Source organism: Pongo pygmaeus, chromosome 19, assembly GCF_028885625.2.
Source record: "Pongo pygmaeus isolate AG05252 chromosome 19, NHGRI_mPonPyg2-v2.0_pri, whole genome shotgun sequence".
NCBI lineage: Eukaryota > Metazoa > Chordata > Mammalia > Primates > Hominidae > Pongo > Pongo pygmaeus.
Window position 1 is genome coordinate 52,520,703 of NC_072392.2, and position 12,423 is coordinate 52,533,125.

Sequence of the window (12,423 nt, forward strand, 5' to 3'; positions counted from 1 at the left end):
ATGGAGAGAAATACCCAGTTAAAATATCAGAAATGAAGAAGTGATACCATTAGAGACACTAAAAAGACCAGTAGGTAATAGTATTAGCTTTTGTATTCTGAGATCCAACAGCAGCAGTCACTTCCCTCCACCCCTATGTGTATCCCAGGACCACCCTGGGCAGGGAGGGCTGAAGTTAGGGAGCACCCATGGATGCTCTGATGCTGGCCCTGGGCCTCGGGGGTGACAGTGATGAGGAACTGGGTGCACACATGAGTGGGGCAGCCGGGCCTGGCCAGAGAAGCAACACACACGTGTACAGACGTGTTTACCCACATACACGTGTGCACGCACGTGCACAAACACATCGCAGGCAGGCATGTTGACGCCTCAGGCAGTGGAGGACCCTGACTATGGGCCCTGCTGACCCGGGCAAGGCCCCATTGTGATGCGTGCCATGACCTCAGAATGTCACTGGTGCTTAGCACCTATCCGCTCTCTGGCCTGCCTCAGTGTTCTACAGCAGTTACACACAGGCGGTGGTATCTGTGAGCAGCTCTGTGGACTCAAAGGTTTTCTCCCTGAGAGGCATAACCCAGGCCAGCTGATTCATCAGAATCAGGTGAGTGTGACCTGCTCTCTTCCCTCCAGGTTGACTTGGGGACAGTGGTTACGGTGTGGGCGGTGTTAGCGTCTGTGGGGCAGCTACCGAGGAGGGTCATCCCTGAGCACTCACCAGGCGCCCGTTCTACACTGCCCGTGTAGACGATTGGCTCTTTCGTCCTCATGGTGGCTTCGTAGAGTGGGTGCTGTTCCCAAATGTACCCATTCGACAGATGAGACGTCTGGGGTCAGAGAGGCAGTAACCGGCCTGGGAATCCAGACGTGACCCTGAGTTTTGCTCTCAGCCCTGCCGTGTGCTGTGCTGGAATTCAGGCCTGAACCCTGTGACCTCCTTGCCCTAGATCCCAAATCTGCCCAGGTTTCCGATCCCGATGGGGCAGAGCCTGGTCCTGGCAGAGCCACTGGTATAGATCCACTGTGGGTGGGGTGAATAGGACGGTCCTCAGAACACCTCTGTGCCCTAAGCTGGGTCCTGATGGTCGCTGTGGGCCCCACTGAACACACATGGTCCCTTGTCTGGGGGAGCCTGTTGCCCTTGGGCAGCTGTGGAAAATGAAGGAGCCCTGGAGGGCTGGCTGAGGGGAGACTATCTTCCCTTCTGTTCAAAGGGGTCCAGGCACTAGGGTTCTCCCCAGGTATTTCTTGCTCTGTGTGGTCCTCTCAAGGCCCCGCCCTCCTTTTGCCCCGAGTATTCCCAGGAGGGACGGTCCATCCAGGTGTTCTCCAGGACCAAGGACCCACTGTTCTTCCTCAGTGACCCAGGAAAATGAAGCCTCCTCCTCTAGGGACAGCTCAGAATGGTGGACTCCACAGTCTCTCTGCGAGAGACGTGGTTTCCATGAGTACAATAGATCTTTTTCATCCCCAAACCGAACACCCTCCTGCTCAACAGGCATTATTCCTAAAGTGGATTCACTGTTCAGACTGAAGGGCCATGGTAGCCAAAGTGATGAGCGGAGTAGAACCGAGTAGTCAGGAGAGATCTTGTTCCCTGTAGGAAACGGGGCATCTCTGTGGCCCTGAGCATCCCAGGAGGCCGAGTGTACAGAGACCTCTGGTCACTGACCCCAGTCTGCCTCCACATCCCTGGAACAGCCCATCATGGGCCCTTCACCCTTGGCAGGTGGAAACCATTCAAGTTGCTGGGGCAGGTGTGCCCCCATTTCATGGCATTTGGGGACAACAGGATTCTCTGTCCAGGCCCCACTGTACTCAAGTCCTTGGGAAGATGCCCACCCCTGCTTGGGACTTGGGACTCCAGAGACTCGAGCAGCTGTGGGCCACTGGGTCTGGCCCCTTTTTACCTGGGGGTGGCAGTAGAATGGGGTTTACGCAGCCAGCCAGCATCTGGGAGCCCGGCAGGAGTGGTTCAGGTGTTCTCCGAAGCTGTCAGGTACAGTGTAACCTTTAGACAATTTTGTCTCACAGGATGGACACGGTAGAGGACGCGGACAGTTGGTGGGTACAAGAGCGAGAGGACATCATTATGAAATATGAAAAGGTACAAGTCGGTCTGCTTCTTGGAGGGAGGCCTCTTCCAGTGCGCCCTGGTCAAAGGGTCCTGGGCTCCCTAGGAGCACAGGGCAGGGACGGGTGGCCAATGCCCCGAGGCCCTTGCACCCTTTACCTTGGACCCCTCAGCAAGCTCCCTCTGGGCTACAGGGACACGGAGCTCGGCTGCCAGAGGACAAGGGGCCTGTGCCTGTTGGAACCTACGGCAACATTGATCACTTTGGAATTCTGCAGTGAGTCCTCTGCACTCCCCTCACCCCTAAAGCACCTGTCTCAGCTCAGGGATGGGTTTGCTTTTAGAAAGGCCTTTCTGACGCAGGACATGTCTCGCCAGGTCGGGTCAACCTCCTTTCCAGGGACAGAACTCCTCGCTGGCTCTCCTGCAGGTCCAGCCCGAGGTTGTTGTTAGGCCAGAGGTGCGGGGCCCATCTAGGGAGCCGGTGGGAATGGAGACTGGGCTAGGTCAGGCACCTGGGCTCTCAGCAGTTCTGTCGGCAAGTGAGCACAAGAGGAGCGGGGCAGCCTGAGGGTCTGCCCTGTCTACTTGGAGACAACCCCAGTGAGATCCGAGGGTTGTGGCCACAGGGTGAGGGGATGCCGGGCCCAGCCTCGAGGCTGTTGTCCAGCAGGTCTCTGAGGGCCCACCTGCCCCTGTTCTCCCCCATTCCCCTAGAGCTACAGCCCTCACTGTCCCGTGAGGGGAAAAGGCATGGTGACAATGGAGGCTGTAGCCCTAGGAGAATGGGGGAGAAGATGGGCAGGGCCCCATTCTGGGCATCTCACGGTGAGGCCAGGGAGGCAGCAGGGCTTGTGGCTAAAGACCCTGGGTCTGGTGCTGGGAAGGGATCTGGGGCCAGGTAAGAGGAGCCCAGCCAGGAGCTCATCCCTCAGGGATCATAAGATGGAGAGACAGAGGATCCCTGCGGAGGTAGGGTGGGAGGGAGCTGATGAGCCGTGCCACTTCTGAAACACAGGTGTGTGGCTCGGGTGCAGGGAGAGGCAGGTGGATGCTGGGAGGTCAGAACCTGCAAGGGCCTTGGGGCTGTCAAGTGGGATGGGCCCCTGGTACACCCAGAGTACACCGGGCAGGTCTCAGGGCAGGGTCCCTTGACCCTGGTGGGGTGATGTGGTCACTCCCTGAGGGACTCCTGTCAGGGCCCGGTTGCCCACTGTGGGCGACCCCCATCCCATCTCAGGGCTAACCTTTCTCAGCTCCAGCAGAAAGCACCACCTGGAGTCCAGGGCGGGCAGCCCCACTGGGCAGCCTGACCGCCTCCCATGCCAGGGGCCCCAGTAACCCCGGCCAGGCTGTCCCTGCACTCCTTCTTCTCCCAGGTCCTGCCCCTCCTGGGAGTCAGACCCACAGGAAGGCCCTTGTCCTCCCTTCCCTGTGCCTTCTCCTGGGCTGAGCCCTGAGCTGGATAGGGACAGAGCCAGTGCTTTCTAGGGGTCTGCTCCCGGGCTGGGGCGGCTCCAGGCCCCGTGCAGGTCCTCAGCTCTGCCTGGGTTGCCTTACAGTGAGACGGAGCTGCCTCCTCTGGCTGCACAGGAGGTGAAGGTAAGAGCCTGATGCATGGAGGGGCTGGTCCAGGGATGTAGGGACTGGGCGTGTGGTCGGTGAGGCAGAGGAAGCAGCCGGCCTGGGCGGTGGTGGGTGAGGGCAACACGCTGTCACTGGGAGGGGCAGCAGTCCCTGCTGGACCTGACCCCAGGTTGCTGTTAACTTTGGCAGTTTGATAAAATTTTCAAAAGGAGAACCACAGTCCTGGCTTGGGGGTGGCTGCATGCTTGTGTCAGGACCCCACCTAGAGGCTGGGACCTAAGACTGGTGTGTCTGTGCCCTGAGGATGGTACATCCCGAGGTCCCAAGTCAGCCCACTGGTGCTCATTTGCTCAAAGGCTCTCAGCCCTTGAGGTCTGCCCTTCCCTAGCTCCTTCCAGCTGGGTCCCACCAGGGCTCCAGAGCCCAAGATCCAGCATCCGCGGATGGCTCTGGGAAGCCTGGCAGCTCCGCTAACTCCAACATGCCTCATTTGACAGAATCGGCGGGAGATGAGACGGACGAGCAAGTGGAGGAAAATGCTGGGAGAATGGGAGACATATAAGCACAGTACAAAAGTAATGTGTGGGGGGAGAGGCCCCTGGAAGCACTCTTTGCAGAGACAGGGGACAGGCACCCATGGCTGTGGCCTGGCACCGTCAGCCTCTCAGAGGGCAGGTGGCACACTGTCCTCACCCGGAGGACTGCAGGCCTGGTCGCCAGATTTCCTGCCTGTTCGTGCAAGCGTCACCTTGCTGGGAGGGAATCTGAATCTAGGGCTGGGACCACCCAGAGCTCAAGGCTAGGGATGCTCTGGTGACCAGAAGGAAGGAAAAGGTTCAGATCAGAGTTTCGACTCTGAGTGTCCATCCACTCTTTCAGTCCTGGGAAGGGAGACCCTGTCCCAACTTGATTTCACCTCTACTGAGGAATCATGGGGCCAAAACCGACAATTTCCAGAATCCCCGGGCTCTGGTCCCCACTGGGGTCACCCTGTGGCCTGGGACACCAGATTGTTTTCTGCCCACAGCTCATAGATCGAGTGTACAAGGGAATTCCCATGAACATCCGGGGCCCGGTGTGGTCAGTCCTCCTGAACATTCAGGAAATCAAGTTGAAAAACCCGAGAAAATACAAGGTACGCTCAGCCAGAGCACAACAAACATGACAGGCCGTGTCAGGGGCCCAGGTCTCCAGCTGGAGGGAACGTCAAGACCACCCTGGGGGGCTGGGGGCAAAGGTCAGATGAACACCCTGGGCACACATGGTTACACAGTCACCACAGACAAACTCAGCTGTGGTGACCCTCCCTGGCTTCAGTAACAAGCCAAAATGCAGCTTTCTGCAGAAGGAAACCTTCCTTCTGTCCTTTCTTCCCAAAGTGCTGACTGTGGGCTGACTGCCACTGGGGGCAGGGAGTCTTCCATCTGTTCTGAGGCTGCTTCCTCCTCTTGGCCCTGCCCTACAGATCATGAAAGAGAAGGGCAAGAGGTCATCTGAACACATCCACCAGATCGACCTGGACGTAAGCGGGACCTTAAGGAAGCATATCTTCTTCAGGGATCGATATGGAGCCAAGTAAGCCTACGGGAGCCACAGGGCCCCAGGGGAGATGGAGTGAACAAGAGGGATGGGGGCTTCCCTGGAGCAGAAGCCAGGGTCACCCAGGAGGGATGACAGAGCTGCCAAGAGCTCTCCTGGCCCAGGGAGCAGCCGGCACCATGAACCGAGCACCTCCCTGGTTCCAAGCCCTGGGTCAGACTGGAACATGTGGGGCCAGAACCCAGGAGGATCCTGAGGAGATGGAAGACAGTAAAGAAAATCATGCACAATGGTGAAAGGTGCTCTCCCTGACCCATGGGGACCCATGGTAGGACCCACAGGAGGGTGGCAGGATAGAGGGCCCATGAGCCCTCCACCCCCCCAGGCAACAATGACAGCAACCAAATGCTAGGAGAATTAGGGGTCCTGGAAACTCTCATCCAGGTCTGCTGGGAACATGACATGGCACAGCCACATTGGCAGCCAGTTGGGCATTGGCTCACAAAGCTCAGTGGACTTGAACCACGCATCCCCAAAGTGTCACAGATATTGAACCCACTGATTTGAAAACTGACATCCACATGAAACCTGCATGCCAGGTTCACTGCTTGATTGCTCGTCACTCACACAGGGAGCCTTCGGGGACGGCCTTGAACACGGGAATGGGGAGAGCAAGGCTGGTCCTCCCTTCAAACGGAAGACCCAGTGAGAAAAGGGAAGGAGCCAGTGATGCCCGCACGAATGTGGGTGGATCCTAGATGCATTTTGCTAAGGGAAAGAAGCCAGACCCAATAAGCTACCACAGTAGGATTCCCATTCCTAGGCCATTCTGGAAAAGGCCAAACCATAGGGACTGAGAAGCAGTCTGGGTGGCCAGGGGCTGACGGATCGGGGAGAGGCTGGGTGCATAGGGGCCACCCTGGAGACTTGGAGGATGAAGGAGTCGCTCCAGGAGGGGCTGTGGCGGTGGCCGGGAGACTCTGCACATTGGTTTGGAACCGTGGAGGAACTGTACACCCACAGACTGAACTGGCGTGTGTGCAAACTGAAAAAAAAAAAAAATCATTCAGAGTGAAAAGGATCAGGCAAGTCACTGTACAACTGGGCTATTTGCATGTCACAGATGTGGATTTTACTGAAACATTTCTTCAACAGTCTCAGGCCCTGAAGAGCTCACTGCTTATCTGGTGAATCATCTGAACCTGAAATAGGATTTGCTGTTAGGCTGTGTAGACAAAGTGAAACTAACAGCATCTGCACAAACCAAACCATAGCCCCTTTTCCCTGTTTCCTAGGCAGCGGGAACTATTCTACATCCTCCTGGCATATTCGCAGTATAACCCGGTGAGTATTCCCGGCAGTGAGGTTCCTGGGCCGTATTTCCATATTCACAGGAGTGGGTGTCTGGTGGGGGTGTCGTTGCTTCTTTTAAAGTTAGTATTTGTGACCCACCAGGATATAGGAGGTAGGATTCCAGCTCACCACTGGCATAAACCTCTAAGCAAGGGAGTGGTCTCAAGGGGTCAAGCTGAGACACAAAGGAGTCAGGGCCTCGACTCCTGCTGTCACTTGGGCCTGACCACCACTTCTCAGAACAAGAAATGACGCCCTCCTCCTGGGGCTGCCCCGTAGCCCAGGAGCTTGGCAGCATCGCACACAGGATGGTGCTATCGGCAGACATTTTGGACAAGGTGCTGAAGTGCCTGATGGACTTGGCTCTTGTCATGAAATGAATTTGCATCCTGAGGAAGCCTCTTCTTCAGAGGAAGCCTCTCCAGTCACCTCTGCCCTCTCCAATGACATGAGTCCTCCCAGGTGACCTCAGCCCTCCCAGGTGATGTCCTTCCATGGTAACTCTGGCTCTTGCAGGAGGTGGGCTACTGCAGGGACCTCAGCCACATCGCTGCCTTGTTCCTCCTTTACCTGCCTGAGGAGGATGCATTCTGGGCACTGGTGCAGCTGCTGGCCAGTGAGAGGCACTCTCTGCAGGGTAAGTGAACAGCTGCCCCGGGGACCTCCTGCAGCCAGACATGGGGATGGCTACCCTGGCCAGGTGATCACAGCTTTCAGCCAAGGCACCCTCCTTGTGTCACCAGCTTGTTGGGAGACTTTAGGATGTCTCTGCTGAGGGTCCCACAGGAGTCCACGGCTGACCCCCAAAGCCCAAATCAGATGCCTTTCATCCCCGTCAGCAGAGGGCATCTCATCCTCCCCGTGGCCACCCTCTGTGTCCTGGAGCCACACCCTCCGGCTCTGATTCTGTGCAGCTGACTCTCCCCTCCCTGAGAGTCCTCCTGCCTTCCAGCTGCCCGGGCTCCTGCTGCTGTTGGTGCCCACGAATGGGCCGACCAAGCCCAGGTGGCAGCATCTCCCCATCCCCTGTTCCCTGGCCTGACCCCACTTCCAGGAGATGACCAGGAAGCCCAGCACCCACCCAGTTCTGGCCGCCCTGTCGTGGCCTCAAAGTCAGGCTTGCCCTTTTTGCACCCTGGCCCAGGAGGCCTCCAGGAGAACCTCCAGCCAGGCTCCAGGGAATGTTCCCACCCCACCTCCCCAGGGTAAAGGCCGCATGGTGGGGTCACCAGATGGGAGGGTGGGAGGCCTTGGGGTTTGGGGGCCTCTCCAGCTGCCCAGCTCTTGCAGCTGATGGCTCCACATCTTGGGGGAAGGCTCTGATTTCATGATGGGCTGGGGGATTCTAAGGATTTCACAGCCCAAATGGCGGGATAGTCCAGGGGCTCCAAGACCTACAGGAGCATGTGGTACCCACGTCACAACCCAAGACCATGTGGCATCAGGTGAGTTTGTGGTCCCCTCGGCTCTTCCCAGAGGCCCTGCCTCCTGTGGGGCTGTAGGAGCAGGGGAGCTGGAGCCCCTCGTGGGGCTGGTGACTGGCTGAGTCCCAGCCAGGGCCTGACCTGGGACGTCGGGTTCTCCATGGGCTGGGAGTTGGTTTCCTTTCCTCCTCCTCCTCCTCCTCCTGGAGGAGACAGAGGCACAGGAATGGGGGCCCAGCTCCTGCAGAGCAGGGCAAAGGGCAGTGTGTCCACCGGGAGCGTGGGAAGGTGACAGTGTTGTGGGGAGCTCTGGACACTGCCCAGTTTTCTGCACTAGGGGAAGGGTCTTCAGAGGCCCTGGAAGAGGGAGTTTCTTAGGGCAGCCCAGTGGCCTGAGCACCTGTGTTGCTTCCATCAGGACAAGGAAGATCTATGTGGGCAGTGTTCCTCGTTAGGCTGCCTTATCCGGATATTGATTGACGGGGTAAGGAGGCATAGGGAGACCCTGGCTCAGGGACCCTCCTTACCCTGCAGTGCCCTGCTTCCCCAGCCCGGGGGTATGGCTCACTCCCAGCCCACAGGAGGCTCAGGCGGGTCCCCAAAGGACACACAAGGAAAACCCTCTGCCCAAGAGGGGTCAACCCAGTGAAATGGCTGGGGCTCAGGCCCAGCCTCATGGGCAGACTGGGCCAGGACCCGACTTGAGAGGGCTCAGGGAAGCCTCAGGCCCTGGGCAAGCCCCTCTCTCCAGGAGCCACATCCCCACTCAAATGAGTGCCCCCCATGAGGAGCTGCAAGACCTTGTCTGACCGAGCGTCCTGGAGGGCTCAGGCGACCCTCATGGGGAAGGTCACTGACTCTGGAGACTGAAGCCCCAGTGTGCGCAGCTCGAGCCACCAGCCCCAGCCTGGAAGGACCAGGTTCTTTCACACCTGCTGTCCCCACAGATCTCTCTCGGGCTCACCCTGCGCCTGTGGGACGTCTATTTGCTGGAAGGAGAACAGGTGTTGATGCCGATGACAAGCATTGCCTTTAAGGTTCAGCAGAGTAAGTCTACGTGTGCCCAGTGGGGCCTGGGGAGCCCTGGGGTCAGACCCCGACTGGCCCGAGGGCAGCTTCCTCACCCTGTCCTCATGATCCTCAGTTCTGGCCCAGAGGGAGGTCTGGCCAGGGGGGCTGGGCAGGACACTGTGACACCGAGTCCATCCCCCACATGACCCAGATGAAAGTCCAGAGTGTGGTGCGCACTTCCCTGCCCAGGTCGCCCCCAGCCACAGTCTCCTGTGTATATCTGGATGCCTGGGGTGGCCACAAAAGGATCCGGCACCGCCCAGTGGGAGACTGAAGTGGCCACGGGGTATGAGCTGTGACCATTCCCAGGTAACTCTCCTGGCCTGATATCCACCCTGTCCCTAGAGCGCCTCATGAAGACATCCAGGTGTGGCCTGTGGGCACGTTTTCGGAACCTGTTCGTTTACACCTGGGCCAGGGATGATGACACTGTGCTCAAGCATCTTAGGGCCTCTATGAAGAAACTAACGAGAAAGCAGGAGGACCTGCCACCCCCAGGTGGGCCCCAGTGCCATGTCCCCTCCCATGTCACCCTCTGGGGTAGTCAATAGTAGGGGAGTGCCCGGGACCCGCAACCCTACTACCTGGGCCTTCCTCTTCACCTTTTCTTCCTCCTCTTCCTCCTGCACTCTAAGAAGGTACAGGAGGACCACCGGTCCTCAGGGCAGGCGCTCAGTGCCTGTATACTGGATGTGCTGTGCACGCAGGAGGGGGATGTGGGCAAGACCCTCCAACAAGCCCCCTCCCACTTTCCACGGTGTCTCGCTCTCCCCCTCACAGGGCCCTCAAAGTAACTAGATGAGCCCAGACCCATTTGGGGGAGACCCCGTCCCTCCCTGCAAGCACCCACAGCCTCAGAGAGCAGCAGAGGCCCCTCACTCGTGCACGCTCCTCCAAGGTTGCCAGGACAACAAGCCTTGAGCCAGGGAGACAAGGGAATCGGTGTCCCTGACCCCCACAGCATTCAGAGAGAGGGCACAGGTGGGACCCCGGGCCCAGAGCCAGAGCCAAGAGTTCAGCCAGATGTGGGAACGGTCAGTCCTGGCATGGACTGGGCAGCCCAGGAGGGCAGAGGGTGTCCCACATCCGGGCCCAAAAACCCACTGCAGAGAAGGGTCCCCATGTGAGGTGGCAAGGGGCTGGGTGACATCCAAGGCCCCTCCCACCTGAGTTCTGACTGGGGGCCATATCCCAGGCCCAACAGCCCTGGGTCGAAGGTGTGTGGCAGGAAGCCCCCAGCCAGTCTGAATCCTGGGGGCAGTCTCAGGAGCCACCCCCCATGCCACGACAGCTTCCCCACGCCAGGCAGCACACACCCCTCCCTCTGGGATCAGCAGACTACAGGCGTGTCCTCAGTGTCAGGCCACGAGGGCCACACAGAGACCCTGAGGACTACAGAGATGCAGGCAGGTGGGGCCCAGCCCAGAAAGGCCTGCATGGGCTCACTGGAGACGCTGACCGCGTCTGTTTTCCTTTCAGCCAAACCCGAGCAAGGGTCCTCGGCATCCAGGCCTGTGCCGGCTTCACGTGGCGGGAAGACCCTCTGCAAGGGGGACAGGCAGGCCCCTCTAGGCCCACCAGCCCGGTTCCAGCGGCCCATTTGGTCAGCTTCCCCGCCATGGGCACCTCGTTCTTCCACACCCTGTCCTGCTGAGGCTGTCCGCGAAGACAACTACCCTGTGGGCACTCGGGGTAGCCCGGCCCTTGCTCAGGGAGGACCTCAGGGTTCCTGGAGATTCCTGCAGTGGAACTCCATGCCCCGCCTCCCAACGGACCTGGATGTAGGGGGCCCTTGGTTCCCCCATTATGATTTCGAACAGAGCTGCTGGGTCCGTGCCATATCCCAGGAGGACCAGCTGGCCACAGCTCACAGTGACCACAGCTCACACCCTGCGGACGGGGTGAGATTGGCTTTCACTGCACTGAGTCACAACGTGGGCATGGACTTCCCGGCCCTGCAGTGCACCCAGCACTGAATCCAACCAGGGCACCCCCTTCAGAGCTAGGGACGAGCAGCAGTGCACTCCCACCTCAGGGCCTTGCCTCTGCTGCCTCCACTTGGAAAGTTCTCAGTTCCCTCCAGGTTTCTAGAAGCATCTGGGCCAGGGCTCATGGCTGGATAATTTCCCAAGGCTTAACAACCCAAGCAACCTTCCCATCCTCGTTTTATTTTTTGTTAAACTTATGAAAATTTATTAAGAAAGTGTGCAGCTCGAGAGACATTCAGAGATGGAACACACCAGCCCCAAGATCACAAAGCCAACCATGCCCAGCCCCTCCCAGTACCCCCAGCCCCACGACCAGCGTTCTGAATTCTGATGACACCGTGAGCCTGCCTTTGTACTTTAAACTCATGGAAGGATAACCACCTTCACGTTTTAAAATAAATGTTTCCTGTTGAATGATTTTAGATTTTAGACAGAAATATTCAAAAGGCACTACAGTGTCCTCTTACACCTTCCATCCGGCTGCCCCTAATAATGACGTTTTGCAGTCCCATGGCACATAAGAAATTTAGGCCGGGTGTGGTGGCTCACACCTGTAATCCCGGCAATTTGAGAGGTCGAGGTGGGAGGTTCAGGTTCACTTGAGTCTACAAGTCTGAGACCAGCCTGGGAAGCATAGGCGGACCCTGTCTCTAGAGAAAAGTCAAAGAAATTAGCCAGGCATGGTGGTGTGTGCCTATAGTCCCACCTAGTCAGGAGGCTGAGGCAGGAGGATTGCTGGAGCCCGTGAGTTCCAGGAAGCAGTGAGCCATGATTGCACCACTGCACTCCAGCCTGGGTGACAGAGTGAGACTTTAGCTCTTAAAAAAAAATTGAGAAATGTAACATGAGTACAATCCTATTAACTAAATAATAATGTGAACTATTATCTAAGGTTATTAAGGCTAGAATTATCCCATTTTTGCCTAACTTCTTGTACCTGTCCGAAGATCCCACCTTGGACTCACCCTCTGCCTTCAGCTCATGTCTCTTCAGCTTCCTCCAGATGGTCCAGCAAACACACACCTGGGCTGAATGGTAGAGCTGATTGCTCATACACAAGGGTAGACCGGTGGGCAGGGATTTTCAAACTTTTGCAGTAAATGAGTTTTCCATGGTGTTCTGGAGAGCACCGTTTGAGAAACACTTTGATAGTGAATCTAGGCCTCAATATCCATCAGCTGCTCTAGCTTGAATTTTGTTCAAGCTCAGTGAAAACCTGCTCTGCATGTGCATGTGAAATGGGCAAGGATGAGTAAGCTGCAGAAAAAGAAGACAGGACACAGGGGGTCTGTCTAAGCTCTATCTCCTGCCTGCAGCACTGACGGATCAAATCCAACGCTTAGGGAATAGTGACCACGTGCTGGGCCAGCCCCGGGCTCTGAGGATCTGA

At 57.6% G+C, this 12,423-nt stretch overlaps 1 protein-coding gene across 5 annotated transcripts; it reads left to right on the top strand.

The window, feature by feature from the left end:
- Window positions 1-365: 365 nt before the first annotated feature.
- Window positions 366-11,451, top strand: LOC129016583 (TBC1 domain family member 3G-like). 5 transcript variants are annotated; one of them, XM_054455952.2, is made up of 15 exons: window positions 366-601; window positions 2,032-2,104; window positions 2,266-2,348; window positions 3,634-3,673; window positions 4,156-4,233; window positions 4,686-4,793; window positions 5,124-5,233; window positions 6,493-6,541; window positions 7,067-7,187; window positions 7,901-7,995; window positions 8,393-8,458; window positions 8,922-9,021; window positions 9,391-9,543; window positions 10,525-10,960; window positions 11,004-11,193. In XM_054455952.2, exons 2-15 carry the CDS (start codon window positions 2,033-2,035, stop codon window positions 11,134-11,136), a joined length of 1,644 nt encoding a protein of 547 aa, XP_054311927.2. In that variant the 5' UTR covers window positions 366-601; window position 2,032; the 3' UTR covers window positions 11,137-11,193. The 5 variants fall into 5 exon arrangements, with proteins under 5 accessions (XP_054311927.2, XP_063511500.1, XP_054311923.2 ...); XM_063655430.1 differs by having other exon boundaries at window positions 2,245-2,348; window positions 10,525-11,451; XM_054455948.2 differs by having other exon boundaries at window positions 367-601; window positions 10,525-11,451.
- The last annotated feature ends 972 nt before the right edge of the window (window positions 11,452-12,423 follow it).

Coding starts and splice junctions, on each gene's coding strand:
- LOC129016583 (XM_054455952.2), top strand. CDS start 2,033: ATGGACACGGTAGAGGACGCGGACAGTTGGTGGGTACAAGAGCGAGAG. Junction 3,674..4,155: donor TGGCTGCACAGGAGGTGAAG/GTAAGAGCCTGA, acceptor CTCATTTGACAG/AATCGGCGGGAGATGAGACG. Junction 7,996..8,392: donor CCAAGACCATGTGGCATCAG/GTGAGTTTGTGG, acceptor TGCTTCCATCAG/GACAAGGAAGATCTATGTGG.